General features: G+C 36.9%; 1 protein-coding gene across 1 annotated transcript in view; it reads left to right on the top strand.

Moving 5' to 3' along the window:
* gpc6a (glypican 6a) overlaps positions 1 to 17,872 on the top strand; it is a 108,802-nt gene that overhangs the window by 52,160 nt on the left and 38,770 nt on the right. The window contains exons 3-4 of the mRNA XM_026377694.1: positions 4,674 to 5,065; positions 17,372 to 17,537. Of these exons, the coding sequence (XP_026233479.1) occupies positions 4,674 to 5,065; positions 17,372 to 17,537 (558 nt within the window). The remainder of the gene's footprint in view (positions 1 to 4,673; positions 5,066 to 17,371; positions 17,538 to 17,872) is intronic.

The raw sequence follows: 17,872 nt of genomic DNA on the forward strand, positions 1-17,872 counted from the left end.
ACCCAGGGTTTGAACTCCTCCCTCTAGATCTCTATTTGTTCTTTTTTAACACAGCTATTTCTGTCACTCGTCATGTGAACAGCAAACATACTGAAACACTAGGAATCTCTTCCAGGATAGACTGTCTCCATATTTAAAAACACTGCAGTAATAGCATCCCTCTCTAGGTCTGCCAATATTTCTCTCCACCTCTGAGTGTGGTCAACATCTAACAATTCAGTTCAAGCAGCTCAGCACACAATGACAATGCTGATATGTCACCTGCTGTTTTGCAGGTATAATGTTTTGTAATCAGTGTTAGGTTGCAGGTTCAGGAGTTCAATAATTTCAGTAAAATATATAATAATATTAGTTAATTTCTCTTATTTGTTTTGCGTGCAGAGAACCAGCCAAGCACATAACATCCTCTGGTCAGTAGATAGTGTGGTGTTCACGCTAAGCTTTAACTGCCCCTGGTCATTTAAAACTGTTAGACCATTAATTAAAATTTGTGCTTAATTAACCATACTAAGAGAATCCATTGTTTGAGCAAGTGGGTTTTCAAATAATGTGAAGTAAAATTAATGGATGAGTGCAGGCTTTTCTTTCTGTGGAGAAAATGTTATTATCAGAGCAACAGAAAGGTCACCTTTATTAATGATAATAATTATTTACAGTAATTAGGCCAGATATCAAAGGAGCACTTTATGCTGCTCTCAGAGAAAATTGATTCTTCACACTTAGAATTACTTCAGGGATATAATCATGTTGTGTGTTTTGTATGCTTTGTGAAAAAGTCCAGCCTCAGTGAAGACTGGCACTAATGTGATGGTTCATGTTACCACATTTATATGGTGATCATGAGATTTTTTTTTTTAACTCATTGTGCTTTCCCACTAGGAAAAAAAATGAAGTTGACAAAATGAGACATTATTAATAATAATAATGATATTTTTGTTTATGTAATAAAGCTATTTGTGAACTTAAAATGTTGCATGTTATACAGTCTATCTATATTACATGAAAATTAATCAATGCACCAAAAAAGATTTATAACAAATATGCTCATGACAGAACCAATGTGCATAGCCTGAAGCCCTCGAGAAAGTTGTTCAAAAATACTTCAAAAATAAAAGTAGAAAGACTATATAGTGCAGTCATACTTTAAAAAATAAAACTATATCACTGAGTCACTGAGCTTTATTTAAATTTAAAATCAAACTCAAAATGTATATACTTTTTAATACACACTCCATAGTCAAAGCGTAATCACATGAATTGTTTTTTACAGCAGAGTGGATGTGAGAAATGTACATTTTCATTAATCTTGACGTGGGATGATTCCGGTGTCAGTAAGCATACGCCCATGTATCGACAGCTTTCCGAGTTTTAAGGCTCTAAAGGCCAGATAGCTGTTTGTTATCCAAGGTCAGTAAGTCTCAAAGATAATTCCCCAGCCAAGAATGTACTTTGGCCAGCAGAGAGCAATTCACTCTGTGCTGTATATATTTATTGTCTTTAAATAGTCTTTAGTTTAAAAAGACTAGTGAAGTCATTGAACATCATTTTCAATGGGAAGCAAGGGCCCCAGTCCAACAGTATGACCACACCTGTATTATAGTTTGTCGCAAACAATATGAAACTCTGAATGTTGTTATACTGTGTCAGTGGTCGCTGGTTTTTACTTGACTAGACATAAACCATTATCAAAGCAATTTATGTACTTTACATCAGATATGTCACTGGGTTGTATCATCTAATTGCAATGTATTAGCAATCTTTCGCACTAACTTTTAATGTCGCCCTGTTGCTCACAACATTAAATTGTGTGTTTGAAATTCTTATATAAAATAATTCTGTTAATTACTTTGTGAAGTAATTCGATCTCACCTATTGGCATATTTATTAACCTATCTAAAGAGCATTCAAATGTTAACACAGATACCATTAATGCATGCACAATACACATGGGCTTACATGTCCTTGATTCAGGTGCAATAGGAAAAATGGAATAAAAAAGACCCTGCAGGCTTCTTATATTTAAACAAATGTTGGTGTAATGGCAGGTCATTCATTCGCAAAGAAACTAGAATGAGTGACGAGAAATCGGCTTCTACCTGTTAGGCTAAGGGTTAGGGGTGAATGGCAGAGCACGTTATACATCCCAGTTCAATAAAAAAAATACTGTAGAAACCAAGCCTTTATAAAAAAAAACTAACTTGGAAGTAGTAGGCAACCAAACCTCTGTTATCATTAACATTTAAACCAGAGGACATGAAGATATACAGTAACTTTCTCAGGCACCCACACTTTAAAGAACATTGGATTACTATACCAGTATCTGCATTTTACTATTCAGAGGTCCACTCTACAGCCCAGCTGCAGTATGACTGTATTATTCCACTTAACACAGCGTCAGCAGTTCATTTAAACTTTGTCTTTTGCCATCAGTAAAAAGCTGTTTACATGAACTGACTCACAAGGTTTGATAACACTGAATAATGCACACAGTCAAGATTGAGTGCACTGTGATGATATGATAGTTGTTTTCCATGATGATGTAGAGCACGCCCCTGCTTTACTACAAACAAAGTAGGCTACTTGTCAACTGATTCATTGTGCCTTATGGTTTAGTCATATCACAGAAGGGAAATTTTATTATTAGAACTAGATGTGACCACCATGTAGGGGTGACTTCTATCATGAACAATGCAAAGAAATGTCAGTCACGCAGAATACTCAACCAGGAGGGGTGCCGCTGTTTATTAGGAAGCATGGTACATGAAATATCTGAAGTGTGTATGTTTACAAAGAAGGGTGAAGGAATATTGGATATTTCTCCACAGCGAGATGTGCTATGATCTCCCCAGGATTTCCGCCTGTGCACAGGAACATGGGATCCCATTAGCTAGGCTTCAGTGAGACTCACCAGCTAATTCTGCTTTCTTCTCCTTTTCTCTTTGTTGGCTCTTTGTTAATGCTCAACAGATCATGTCACAGAGAGCCACTTGGGCAAACGACAAAGAAAGGATAATATAATTGTTGTGGATGGTAAATAGGAATTAGGAGTTAAAGCTTTAGCAGAACGGAAGTGACAATATTAGCATGTACAGTATAAAATAAAATAATAAGTATAAAATCATATTTATCCAAAATAGCAGTTTGGAAAAGTTTCAACTTATAATGGCAAATACTGTAATTAAAAAGTTTTATTTAATTTTACACAGTGACAGTGCCCCCGTGAATGAGTTCACAGTGCATCTATGTGAGCAGGCACATAGTGTTAATTTTGCCAAATGAGCAGTTCAGGTCATGAGCTAACATTAGAGGTTTTTGTTTATGTGTGAGTGTTGTTCCATTTGTCAGCTCAATACTTGTCACCACATCTGGATGCTAACTAGACTCCGTCCCTTTAATGTGGGGCAAGCACAACACTGAGTGTAGATGGGCAGCTGATAATTCAGTGATCATAAAATAGGTTCTGACCTCAAAAATGTAAAAATATACATTATGTATTATATTACTTAAAGATAACTCGATTGCTTCATTAATTGTAGGCTACACTTCCTCTCAGCTCCTGATTATGTCTTTTGCCGTCATCCGATTGCCGCTATAGTACTGTGGGGGTGATCCCGCTTCCTTTTTCCAAATCATCTGATCTTGATTGAGTAATTTAAATTTGTACTGTATTTGCTCGAGTGACAGGATGTTCTTATTAATCAACCCTTCCCCCGGTGAGCTGTGATAAACTTTGGCACTTTGGCAGCAGCTGACAAAACGTCGGCACTTGAAGTAGACACTAGATTACTCACAATCAAGTGGATATCGGCACCCAACGTTAACTAAAAGAAGGATCTAATAGTAATCAATGTTAACAATCTATGCTTACTTTCACTAATATTCTGTGTACTAACTGGAGGATTGTGAGGACTTATTTTGCCCTTGAAATGTAGGATGGTAGGCATTTGTTATAGGGTTTTATTTTTTTATGGCAAATAGGCAGCGTTAGGGTGTGTACTAAATCAATGGTAGATATAATAATAGAAATAGTATAGATGTGCTCGTCACATGGTGAAATTTTGTACCTTACATTTACTCTTCAAATAATTTGAAGCAAATGAAGCTTCTTTCAATATACTGTAACATTATATTCAATTATAGGCTCATGGGCCAGTGGCCTCGGTGGACAAATAAATTGTTTCAGTGAGAAACTAATGTGTCTGGGAATAATAGTGGGTGCTCAGGATGATAATGTATACGTGTGTGTGTGTGTGTGTGTGTGTGTGTGTGTGTGTGTGTGTGTGTGTGTGTGTAAAACTTATGAATATTTTGTTACAGTATGCAATCAGAACCTTTACATTAATCATTCATAGTCCTTGTGGCCCATTATTTCTGCTTTTAAATTATTAATGTTTTGGACAGACTTTCTTCACATAATCAAGCACCTACTGTTTGCTGCTATATACATATACTCCTTTATGTGAAGACAGAGACATAAAATAAGACACTAAGTTACAGTATATGCAACGCCAGTACCTTGAATAGATCGCACTCTTGTTCTTATTCTTTTAAATTGTTCTGTCTGTTTTATATTATAGAACACAGACATCCAATACTGTAAATGTCTGCATAATGACCCAGCTGTGTGTCCTTTCTTTCCCTCCCTCCTCTCCCCAAACCATCCATCCATCTAGAGTTTTTCTTGGAGCTGCTGGACAATTCTGAGAAATCTCTCAACAGTATGTTCACACGGACATACGGGAAGTTGTATATGCAGAACTCAGAGGTGTTCCAGGATCTGTTCACTGAGCTAAAGCGCTACTACACAGGGGGCAATGTCAACCTGGAGGAGATGCTGAATGACTTCTGGTCCAAGCTGCTGGAGCGCATGTTCCAGTTACTCAACTCCCAGTACCACTTCACAGACGACTACTTGGAGTGTGTTAGTAAATACACAGATCAGCTTAAGCCGTTTGGAGACGTGCCCAGAAAACTGAAGGCCCAGGTCACCAGGGCCTTCATCGCTGCACGGACGTTTGTCCAGGGGCTAATGGTGGGCCGGGAGGTTGCCAACAGGGTCGCCAAGGTGAGTTGTTTTTTTTCCACTTACAATAGCCATGTTGAGTGTTGTTGTGTTTCTTTGTTGTTATCCTGAGCTGCTGAACTGTGTTGCATTTTAAGTTTGGTTAAAGTAATAATCCTTGCAAATGACCTGTAAGATTTTAAGTACCTCCAACAGTGTACTGTATGTGTCTTCTGAAACACGGGGTTGTTTTCATCAGGTTAAAAGATTCTGGAGCCCATGCTGCTTTGCGTGATTATTAAAATAAATGTTCACTTACACACAAGAGAAGTGTGTAAGTGAAGTCGGTTGTTAAAAATATTTATTCCTTCATACTTACAAGTCCAATTTTATTTTTAACTTACCTCCACAGTTAATGCTTATACATCTTCTGAAGTCGTCACCATGTCTGAACTATACATCATAGTCCTTTGTAAATAGAATGTATCTTATCTGAATTGTTCATTAAAGGCTCGAAATAAAAGACAAACATTTTGATTCCATATGAAGATGTTTATTGAATGTGTTGGATCCCCTGTTGTGAGAGCTAATGTGAGCTGCTTTTTTTTTTTTTTTTAAATATGACTGGTGGAGTACACAGTACACTGTATGTTCCACATTTCAGTAGAAATGCCCGCAGAGAGTAAAGCTTACCAAAAGAGGGAAGATTAAAGCGTATTTCCCTTGGGGTTTCGGATGGGGCTTTGTTTGCAGCATTCCTCTTTGCGATTCTTGTTTTTTAGATTCTTTGACAGTGTGTGTCAGGAAAATCTGTGCCGTTTTTCATGCTGACAGATAATTTGATAATATTAACAATTAATTTTGTTTCTATTGTTGTTGCACGAATGGTTGATTAGATTCTGAACAAATAAAATGTTTGTAGAGCATTTCCCAACACACGACAAAAAGACAAAAGACAATTAGATATGCATTTTTTAAGGCTTAGTCAATATGTTTTTTATTTTTTATTCTGTGTTTAAATTATGTAACATTTTTGGACATCTAAACCATTAAAATTATATAACCAAAGCTCTTTGCTGTTGGTACATTGCACAGCTTTGCTTTATGAAAGAGATGCAAAAACTTGCAGTAATGACAAAACTATAATTACTTATTATTTACATTTATATGTATCATATCATATCATATCATTTTTATTAAGGTTTAACACAGTGGACGTGAAGATAAAGTGAAGAGTCAGAAAACTTTAGTTTAGCAGAAATTGTCTACCAAAATTAACATTGTTCACCTTATATTAGCCCCAAATTATATAAAATATAGTTTTTTTTTCTCAAGTTCAAAAGTAGATTTAAAAAATGTCTTCAGAGTTCAGCAGTGATGTGATTCCTTTTTATGTTCTTTTTTGCTTGAAGCTCACTGTCCCTCTCAGTTCAGAAGGGGAGACAAATTGAGAAGGAAAAGAAAAAGAAAGTAGGCGCAAGAGTGAGAGGGCCAGAAAATAATAAAATAAATGAGATGTATTCAGTTTGAGCTAAAAAAAAAAAACTTTAATCAGTCTTACATTGGAGGCTTAACCAAGTCTCATAGCCTCAAGAGACAAATGATAGAACTGGGTTGATGGTGAACATACAGCAACTGAATTGAATGTATTGTTTAAGAATTCACATATAGAACTATATATGAAGAAGAAATCACAGTTTTAACAAAAATGTCAATGACAATTAAGGCTAACTAAGGGTAGTTATGGATGGATTTGCTGGTTATGTTTGCTAGTAATTACTTTAGTCCATTGATCGGTGTCTGGTTTATTTCGTTGACATACACAATTATTTATGTTAGCAAGAAAAGGAGCAAACATCCACAATTTCAAAGCTGGAACAATTAAACAACATTTATTTAATTCAGTGTAAATCATTATATTTTAACACATACACTACACACACACACACCAGAGATTGCACATAGGTGGACAACAGACCTGTATAATACTTGTGTAATACTTGTTAATTAATTTCCTTTTGGTGAAAGTATTGATTATTCAGTTTTCAGTCAAAGCACTACAGAGTACAAAATAAAGAAAATATGTTTACTTTCCACTTTTAACCTGTATTATGATGCAAATAAAACCACTCATGTGCTGCTCAGTGTTACTTTTTTTACTCTTATTAGAAGGTAATTTAACAAGAATTAATTTGGCAACTGTTTTAAACATACTATATTTTTAATCCTTTTACAGTAAATTTTCATAATGTTTTCATAATTTTTAGTAAAACAGTAATATTTTATTCTATGTAGTCATCCATGGATCCATGTTGAAAGACTGGGAACTTGGAAATGGAACAACACATGAAGCAAAACAAAACACAACAGTAGATTGACAATCTAATGATTTCTTTTTATTAGACCAGTTATTTAAATCATTGCCATCATTTATTACTCTTGTTTCTGAAACTGAGCCATCAGGTTGGTGTAATATCACCCTCCTCTTGTATGCACAGTACTCACATAATTATGGAGGACTGTGTGATTAGCATCACGATAGCATAACCAGATTAAAGTCTATATCCTTCCAGCTAAACCCTGCTGCCATATATCATCTCTCATAGTCGCGCATCTTAAATTGTTGTTTATTATTGTCTTTTAGCTTTTCACTGATCTAGCTTTCCACCAGTCATCAGTGGGACACAGCCAAATCAGACAAAGACTTAAAAATGAACATCTCAATACATCTGTCTTAGACTTAAAAGGCACCATCATTCTGGATCAAGTCCCATATTCCCGGCCTCCTCATCTATTATGAAGTGGAGCCAGGAAACAGTGCGGCATTGCTGAAGGCTGTCAGGCTGGTGAACAGCCGTAGAACATCAGGTGAAAAGTTGCTTGATATGACAAATCACCTTGACCTTAGAGTCACCCTCAATACTTGCTGCTCTCAGTCACAAGACATCGCTTGCTTCTCATTACGACAGAGTGTTTTTGCATTTTAGATGTAAGCACATTAAAATATACCATGACACTTTTCTTCAGTTTTGAGATTTAAGAATTATGTGTTTTATAGTAAAATACTTATGTTATCTGTGAAGTTAAGTAAAAAACTAGGTATTTACAGAAAGCAAATACTTAAAATGCATTATTTTTGTGTTCAATGTACAGTAGTGCACCAAAGATTTGTCAATTAATTCATTATTTGATTATTTGATTTGAACATGTTTGAAGAAGGAACAATGCATCTGTAATGTAGTAGGGTAAATACAGCCATGAGTAGGAATTTCACCTACAGAGTGGACTTACCCAACAGCACCTCCCTGTCTGAGCACCCTAATCCAGGTCTACAATCCCTATCGCCCACTGCGATCTGCCACTGAACGGTGTCTAGTGTTCCCTACATCACACAGGAAAAGATCCCAAGCAAAGCTTTTCAGCTCAGTGGTCCCACAGTGATGGAAGGAGCCAGCTCTTCCTGCTCGATAGCCAAACTCCCAATATTCAAAAAACTGTACAAGGCAGAACTTCCTGTTCACAAATCTCTACATCTATCTGGCACTGGCATTTCACAAAAGAAACTTTGATTTAACTTATGTGAGTTGCTTCTAATACAGCAATGTCAATAATACATTGCTGTATCCAGCCAACATTAACGCTCCTGCTCATATAACAAAATCTGTTGTAAAGCTCACAAAACCCACGGTTTTCAAATGACAAAGCATGCCTTTAACTATGACATGGCTGCTTTCAACCATCCGTCTGTTCAATTTTCCATGTTAGTTTAACACAGGATGATGCAGCGGCAATGATGAGCCATACATAATTACTGCTAACAGACAGTCAGATATCACTCCATAAAATGGGATCACCCTCGACTTGCACTGAACAGTTTCCTGGACCTCGATCCTGGATTAAGAGCAGAATCTCTCTGGATTACAGTTTATGATGACCATTAAGAGTTTTATCCTGGGAGTACTTAAAGCACAGTCCAGCCACATTAAGACCTGCTCAAAGAAGATTGCAGGGATTTGGGTCTTTTGAACGGTTTAAAGTTCAAGCATTTAGAGCACTTATCACTCACTCTGCATACACATGGGACGCTGGCCTAGTCCATGGTGCATATTTACTCATGATGATGGAAGGAAGTGGGGTATTTTCTACTGAGGGATTTGTTTTTCCTGATGGCTTATACGGTCATGTTGATCTCATTATACACTCATTTCCTACCACGAACTGTCAGATAATTTAACATTAAGCTCCAACGCAGTTTCTGATCTTTACACAACATTTACCTTAGATTAATGCTCTGCCAGATTACTGAGCTTTTGCTGATGTGAGAAATACCAACAGCATCATCTTGGGTGGTTTTTCTACTTTATTTACTTGCTGTCATACATCAGTTTAGCCCACTCACTATCAAGACACAACACCCAGTAGTACAAGCTCTGACAAAAAAAATGAGTCAGTACTTTGAATTTGCAGGATTACACTAGATACAGTACTGTGCTTTTCTTTTTCATTTAAACTAAGCAAAAACCATCTGAATGAAACCTTAAAATTAATGATATATATATAATTATTTTCACATATTTTCACTTTTATTGTACAACTTTCTTGTTGCAGATAAAGTCACTACAAAGATTAATAATATTTTAACTGAACTGTACAAACTATGAACCATATTATTTTCATATAGTAGTAAACTGTTTGCATTTGGTATTAGAAAAACTATATGCAATAGGACATATTTTTAGAGAAACCGCGATGATTAAAAGCTTCTGAAAAGTTCCTGAGCGATGTTTGCCCTTCTAACCAATCAGAGTTATTTAGTTATTTCTCCTTGATTTGAAAAGTTTCCACCTTCTCATGTTTTGTAATTTCATAACGAAGCGCTGGGCAGAGAGAGGGAAGGCTAAGCAGAGACTCGAGACTCATGCTAGTGCTAAACTAAGTTGCATATTATACAGTAGCTTTAAATAACCTATTTTGCTTAAATCCTGAAAAGCCTCTGGTTTGAGCATTTCAGCATTTGCCCGATTCTGTAAAAAATAATTTAAAACTTGCTGGTTGCTGTCTAGAAAGTCTTCCTAACAGAAGATGTCACAGAGGACTCAAACTGGGTCAGAAATGTTTTAATACTTTTTGACATTTTACAGATTTAGCTATGAATAGATTAATAAAAAAATGAATAAATGGCAGATTAATCATTATTGAAAATACAGTAATTGTTAGCTGCCCTAAATTATAGCTGAGCAAAATGAAATTTCTACCTCACAGAAGGTTTGTAGCTATGTACAAAGTCGCTAATTAAACTAACATACTAATTAAAGACAGATCATTAGCAGTAGACGACACACAATAGAAAGTGTCTGTTTAATCAAGCAAGGAAGAATGTACAGTGTTCAGTGTGTATAGTATAGTACAGTGTTCTTTGTCTTATCCATCAGAATAACGTGGTGTTCATTGTCTGCATTGTCTCTATTTGTTACACAACCACATAGTGGACTAGAGCAATGTGACAGCAGAATCTGCTCGGGACAGATTAAGTGACCTTCTCCATGCGAGAGTATGGTCCATCCATGTTTCTCAGCTGAGGCCCACTTCTACAGATGCATTGGAAACTCTCTCTCTCTCCGTGTCTCTCTCTCTCTCTCCGTCTCTCTCTCTCTCTCTGGCTGTCTGTCTCCTTCTCTCTCGCTGGCTCACAGCTCACACAGCTTGCTGGGGATAAGGCCTCAGCCACAGTGCTGTGACGGCAGATGGCAACTGGCTCAAAAAGGTTGGCACGTCATCGGGAAATGTGCTGCACCAAAGATGTCCTTTTTAATTAAAAGATTTTGATCTGTGGTGAACTGCAGAATGTTGGAAAAAATGAGAGACAGCATGTGGTCTCAAATACAATGACATGATATGAAGGGATAATAAAGAAATGTACTGTATACGCCTCTCTACAGTATAGGTTCCATGTTAAAACCCAGAAAGATATATCCATACTCAGTCAGCCTTATGCTGAGTGGGAGGACATTTACAACATAATATGAAAGAAAAATGACAAAAAGTTATGAAGATACAGGTATCTGTGAAATTTTCAAGACATTTTCATGATAAAAACCCTTATCCATCTGTCTTATCCAACATTTAGTGAAAATGTCACATCTGACTGTACCAATCCAGATCACATTGTATGACTCCTTTTTGCACCTTGATTTAAAGTGTATGGCACAACATGTTTATTTAACAAGCACTTAGAGGAGGTTGTCAGCACCGATGTTGTGACATTTGTCTTGAGGTTTCTTGGCAGCCACAACAGACCTGTTTGCCCCTGACATTCAGAGTCAGATGGACACAGGGTGAGTGCTGCACTTTAGTCCACGAGGCACCACGACAGATGGATAACAATGTAGCTTATGCAGGTCTTGTACCCACTAGAGATAGCGCATGGCTTGTGGTATGCTGTGCCTAGTCTTCTAGCAGTGTGGGTTTGGCTTTTAACATGTTTGCACTTGTCTTGGTAAATTAAAGAAACAGTCCCAACTGCTGCTCCAGACATGCCACATAACATGGAATATGTCAGGGCAGATCAATGGGCGTCCCATGCCTCACCAAAGACAGACACTTGAGCTGACTTGTGTGGGTCACACAGACCCACCAAGCACCACTGTGTTGTTTCATGGAGGCACAGCTACTCACATGTGGATTATTCTGTCAGTCTCAGACATTCATTGATTTGACAGCAACTGATTTTAGTGCAGCCTCTGTGGATTTGTTTCTGGCTCTATCTTATATTTAACATGCTGAGTGGAGGGAGGTTCGGAGGAAGGAGACTTGATTAGTGAAAAGTCCAAGTGCTGCAGACCGTGTTTTATTGTCAATGACAACCTCAGCGTTACACTGTTGTATTGTTCTGTCTGTGACTGTATGTACTAAAGGATTAATACTCATCTCCAGTTCACTCATTTGCTTATCTGTACTTCCCTCTCAGTCTCTGAATGTATTTATGAGCGAGTGAGAATGAGTGAATTAGCAGGTTTTCCACTTTATAACAACAACATATATTTGTGAATCTTTGTCTTTTTCTGTGATGCTTTTCTCACCATGAAATACACAAGCAAATTCAATTTGAGTGAAATGCAGCGCAGAAAACCATCTGTTGTTTTCACATTTTACACATAGCTTGATATATAATACTTAAAAAAATATAAACCAGAGGATACTTTGCATTTTTAAGGTACACACAAATCCTAAAAAATTGAACAACAATATCCAACAAATACATACATGTACTGTACAACAACAAAATAGGACATTTGTCAACACCTTTCTGCTCTGGCACACTTGTGATTAAAATGCGACTATGTTTAGGCAACTAAAACTACATACTTAAGGTCAGATCACCTTCATGGTTAAAGGAAAGCAGTACGTTCCTGGAAAGGACAATTTTTACAAGGCATTACAATAGAGCTCATTTATCACAACAATAGTTCCCATGTTCCCAAACCCCCTTTTGTTGCCTCTTTGACCATTTCGTTCCTGCAAGGACTCAGTGTGCCCAGGCATTATTCATGTTCTTTTATTATGTATTGTTTGTCAGATGATATGCTTTCACTTAGTTAGTGAAGTCAGCAAGACTAGAGGAAGTATTGTGACTGGGTAACCATTCAAAAATAAAAATGTTTTTAGCACAGCATGGAAATGGTGGTTGCTGACGTTATATAAAATCTAAATATGTAAATATGCAGTATTCATTAGTAATACTTTGAAATTAGTTTATTAAAATAATGAAATAATAATATCTGTTAATCTGTTTCAGCTTTATTTCCTTCTCTCAACTTCCATTGAACTCATTCCTCATTAAAAATTTCTGACATATTATTACATAATACCAGACATTTATCGTGTGTGTGTGTGTGTGTGTGTGTGTGTGTGTGTGTGTGTGTGTGTGTGTGTGTGTGTGTGTGTGTGTTAACAGCAATGCTCAAAGCTGCACCTTGTGTTCAAGCTGGAGAGAATTACACTGATTATAATAGACTATACTATAATAGATGTATGGGAACTTAACAAACCCCCCCTCCCCCCCTTTTTTTTTTTTCTTAATCTCACAGTATGATTAAAAAACACGAGCGCTCTGTAAAAAATCCACTGTTACCACCTGTGAGCTTATTCCTGCAGATGTGTAATATTTAGAGTTTCTCTTCATTTTTGATTAATAATTTCAATTTTGAAGATTTCCCAATATAACTTCTTGGTTAAGAAGAAATGAGACCTGCAGTGAAGTTTGTACACAGATGTTTGCTGCAACCAGGCAGGTTTCTCTTGGTAGCAGATGGTAGTCTGGTGTAGTCTGATTTACACAGTGGCAGATCACTTATATTGCCATTGACACTAATGGCTATGGAATTGAGTGGGGACACTGGGGCAGCAATGCAGTCTTACATCCATGTCCAATCAGTGCGGAGCAACGTAACTTGTCACAATAATTATGACAGAACTATCGAGACAATTTTTTGGCGACAGTCTCACTGTCCCACTAGTGTTCTCCTTGATTGGCCTTGGTTGCTTGCAAAGTCATTGTCATTTCTCACAACTTCATTACTTGGTGGCACAAAGCAATTTCCGTCGTCTGTGCTCTTCCCACTCTGTTACCCCTAAAGGGAGTTCACGCCATATGTGCATGACAACACCCTGTCGGATAGACAAGGTGATGCCTTCTTAGATTTCTCTCACGTTATAATACTGAGCATTGTCTTTTTTATTGGAATGATTTAGTTATCTTGGATATGTCATATGACTGATATTGAATTCAGGTGAGCGTAATGGCTCCCGACTGTGACCTTTTAGAGGATGTAATTAGAAATGGCTTGCTTTATTATTCTCAGGCTCATTGCAGTTATAGTCTTACATTGCTAATCCTCAGTAAAGTAAATGGTCACATCAGGAGTCTGACTGAACAGCTGACCACATCTTCAATCTGCTCTTTTGAGTCAGCAGGCTATGAGTAGGCTGATATTTATGCCTCACCCGACTCTCATTTCGCATGTACTGCACTTAGTACTGTACAACAATAAGAAAGAAAAATTCTTAAAATGTGCTAAAATAGGTGTTTACAATAATTTGTCTTTTAAGTACAAATATGACCATTAATTTACTGCACTATTTTTATTTTATGTCACTTTTTATTGAAATACAGAGGCTGCTTATGCTACATTTTGCTTCACTGGTTTTATTTAGGGGTATTAATTTTAAGGTTTACATATTAAACAAACAAACACAACCATCTACAACTCTAAAAAGCTACTTATACATTAATGTAATAATAGGCCAATAATAATAATTTGTCTTTTAGTACTGTTTAAATGCACTTTTCTAATATTGAATGTGAGAGTATTTTTACATAAAGAATTTTTCAGTTCAATTTTTTATTAATTTTACATTGCAGTGTTTGCATTTTTTTCTTGCATAAAGAATCTGAGTCCTCCTCTACTGCAAGACTTGTACGAGACACACACACAAACACTTGCTCCCCATGCAATGCTATTATAGCACTTAAACATCAGATGAGTAGATTAGTGTTTTAATCTTACTCTGGATCTAACGCATCTCACATCCCAGTCCTACCCTCAGCCTGCTGTGAAATATTCCTTCCACTCAACTGTAAATAAGTGCTAACAAGATTATCAGATTACCCTTCATCCAGGGCACCCAGTGACTGCTGGGCACAGTAGCAGCAGTGATATAAAAATCCCTGTGAGATAATTGTGTAATTGTGGCACCATTTTAATGCAAATTTTTCGAAGCCTCACAAAGCTCAAGGGCAGCTTAAAACACTTTCCCTGTTTGCAGTATGAAATATATTTCTTTGGTTGCCACTAAAAAGCCACATTGAAAATAAAGAGTCTAGTTAGAAAAGGGTCTATAGTTAAGAAAATGATCCCAGTGTTTTCTTCATGGCTCTTAAATAGGCTGTCTAGAAACTGGGCCAAGTTTAATTGAATTGATAGAAACTGATTAATCCCAGAACTTTAAAAATTGTTTAATATTCTCATGAATACATATTATATGTTATTGTACAATTTGGAAGAAAAAGTATGTGAAGTTATTAAACTGTACAAAATTGCATTTGCAATCATTTGCTGATGTTGGTTAGATGATCCAATATACTGGACTATATTTTTATTGGGCTTTTCTGTACTGCCATCATTTACACAATAGCAATGGAACAGTTATTTTATTACGTGAGGATATTCCAAAGTCATGCTGTCAACTATTTTTGTTTTATGATTGTGGTTTAAACTGGAATTTATGTCCTTGGCCAGGTTCAGTGACTGGGCTGGGCTAAGCCAACACAGAAAACAAAAGGGGCAAGCTCTCTCCCTGTCTTCCCTCCTATCACCACAGCAAATATATTTATATGCAAATTAGCCAGTGAAATAAAAATGATTTAAATAGCTTCATAGGAAAATGTTTTATTTAATCTGTAGGGTTTGAGTCATTGATGGGGGAGAGGGGGAGAGAGATTTCTGGAGATGTATGGAGATGCGGGTGGAAGTGTAATCTGAAATCTGTCTCATTCATGAGTTGGTTGTAGATCAGATCAGATTTGACTTGTGGATTACATGTGTGATACTGATTTTTGTCAACAAAGAAAGTGAAGCCCCAGAATGACGAGTGTGAGATCTAAAGTTTATAGCTGCATGATAGTTCACACTGGAGACTGTTCAGTAATGTACACACTCTGTGTTAAGTCAGTAAATTAATAAATAAAAAGCCAAACCTTATGTGGTGATGGTATTTATAATCCACCACATTCTTGCATAGGCCTTAAAAGAAATGCATAATTATAGAAATAATTACGTGTGTATTTGCAAGTAAAAACTCGAGGATGTTCTCTCCAAAGCAAACACTGTGACTGGCATGTACTTGGTTCTGTTTCTCCATCCAAATGTGGTGATAGCACCTGCCCGTTCCTTCTGTTTGTCTGCTAGTGTCTTGTCCGGTTTTCTCTCCGTCTGTTTCATCTGTATCTGCCTCTCCGTTTCCTTGGTGTTTGTTTCTCTCTGTTTGGCAGTGTCTTTGGCTTTCTCCAAAGCCTGTTCATTTTCTGTTTGCTCTTTTTTTTTTTTTTTTCTTTGTTGTTTTTCTGCCTCCAGCACTGCTTGTGAATGAGAAAACCTATAAATCAAATGCCAGTTAATGTACTACATTAAGTCTATCAGGATCCATCAGGCTGAAAGCATACACCTATAGAACACTAATCATATATATACATAAACAAGTGTTGCTGCATCATATGCAGCTCCTGCTATTTAGCATTCATAAACTGAATATAAACATTTAATAAATAGTTTATAACACACAAATGTAGCTGCTAGTAGGAGATTTAGTGTTTATTAATAAATTAATTAACAATAATTCCTCTGTGGGCACAGATAAGTGCAGATTTGCGTTTAAATAGATGATGAATATAAAAAAACAAAATAAAATACAGTTATAGTATGAGCAAAGTACTGCTCAAAAACACTTAAAATGTGTTTATAGATTTGTACAATGACATTATAGTGTGTTTGTATATTGAAAAAGTTCTAAACAGGAAACTTAAATGCAATAACTGACTTGGTAACTAGCAAACTATCTTCTTTATGGATGTATGACATCAATGTCTCTCACTAAGTGGCTTATCTACACTACAGGTGCATGGATAATTTTCCTTTTTATTTTGGTGGCTGAACATAACATCTAGCATTAGATTAGTCTGTGTCTGTGAGTAGAGTGGTTGAAGATGGCTGCCAGTTTTGTGGCCCTGACCAGTCTGCAAATGGTCCCTGCACACACACACACACACACACACACACACACACACACACACACGCACACACACTCTGACACGAACACCAGCAGTCTCAAGAGTGTGGGCTGGACAAAATCTAAAGTCAAGCATGAATACAGAGGCTGACAGGCCAATTATCAGATGTACTCTTCGTTCTGCATCCCCACCTCTGAAGGGAAGCAGATGTGAAAATCCTGTCGCTTTCACTCAAGCCGGTACAATGACATGACCCAACAACAAAAGGCACAGCCTTCACAAAGAATCAAGATGGACAGAGTTGTAAACCTTGTCTTGTCATACAGTTCTATCTGGCAGACTTTCACATTTCAAGCTTCAGAAGATGTGATGTAGTGTGAAGATGTTTGTCAAAGGTTGAAGTGTGTGTGCACTTAATTTCACTGTTTCTGTGGAAACCTCGTGATGTTTTGTGAAAATGTGAAAATGCCACCTGACATTACTCTGCTTTATCCCCTGAATTCTGCATGTTGTGAAACAATAACTGAGCTTTAATGAACTGGAGAAGACTTGACATAATTGGAGAACATCTCTTTGCTTCATAGGTGAATGTAGTTCCAGCATGTGTCAGAGCCTTGACCAAGATGCTGTACTGCCCATACTGCCGCGGCATGCCTGGGCTGAAACCATGTCACAACTACTGTCACAACGTTATGAGGGGCTGTCTAGCAAACCAGGCAGACCTAGATGCTGAATGGAACCTCTTTATTGGTAAGAAAAAATAATAATTCTGATTCAAATTCACTGCCCTTGCACCTGCTTTTTATATTCTAGGTTTTTTTGTGTGTTATCTGTCTTTCTGTGCACATACTTGAACATGTACTTCTAAGTCTGCATGTTACTTTTCCGAGGTCTTTGAATAGTCTCTGTGGGAATTCAGTGAGATGTGCTGTGTTAGATTCAGCTTTAAAGGATTTACGGAGACAAAACTGAAATCTTATTTGTGTGTCCATTGCTTCTTTTTTTTTTTTTTTTCTATCTGAAATGTTGTTTGCTATTGCTGGAACCCTGGCATAGTGCTTAAAGCTCTGGTCCCTGCTGTTTGG

The sequence above is a fragment of the Anabas testudineus genome, chromosome 3, assembly GCF_900324465.2.
Source record: "Anabas testudineus chromosome 3, fAnaTes1.2, whole genome shotgun sequence".
NCBI classification, from domain to species: Eukaryota; Metazoa; Chordata; class Actinopteri; order Anabantiformes; family Anabantidae; genus Anabas; species Anabas testudineus.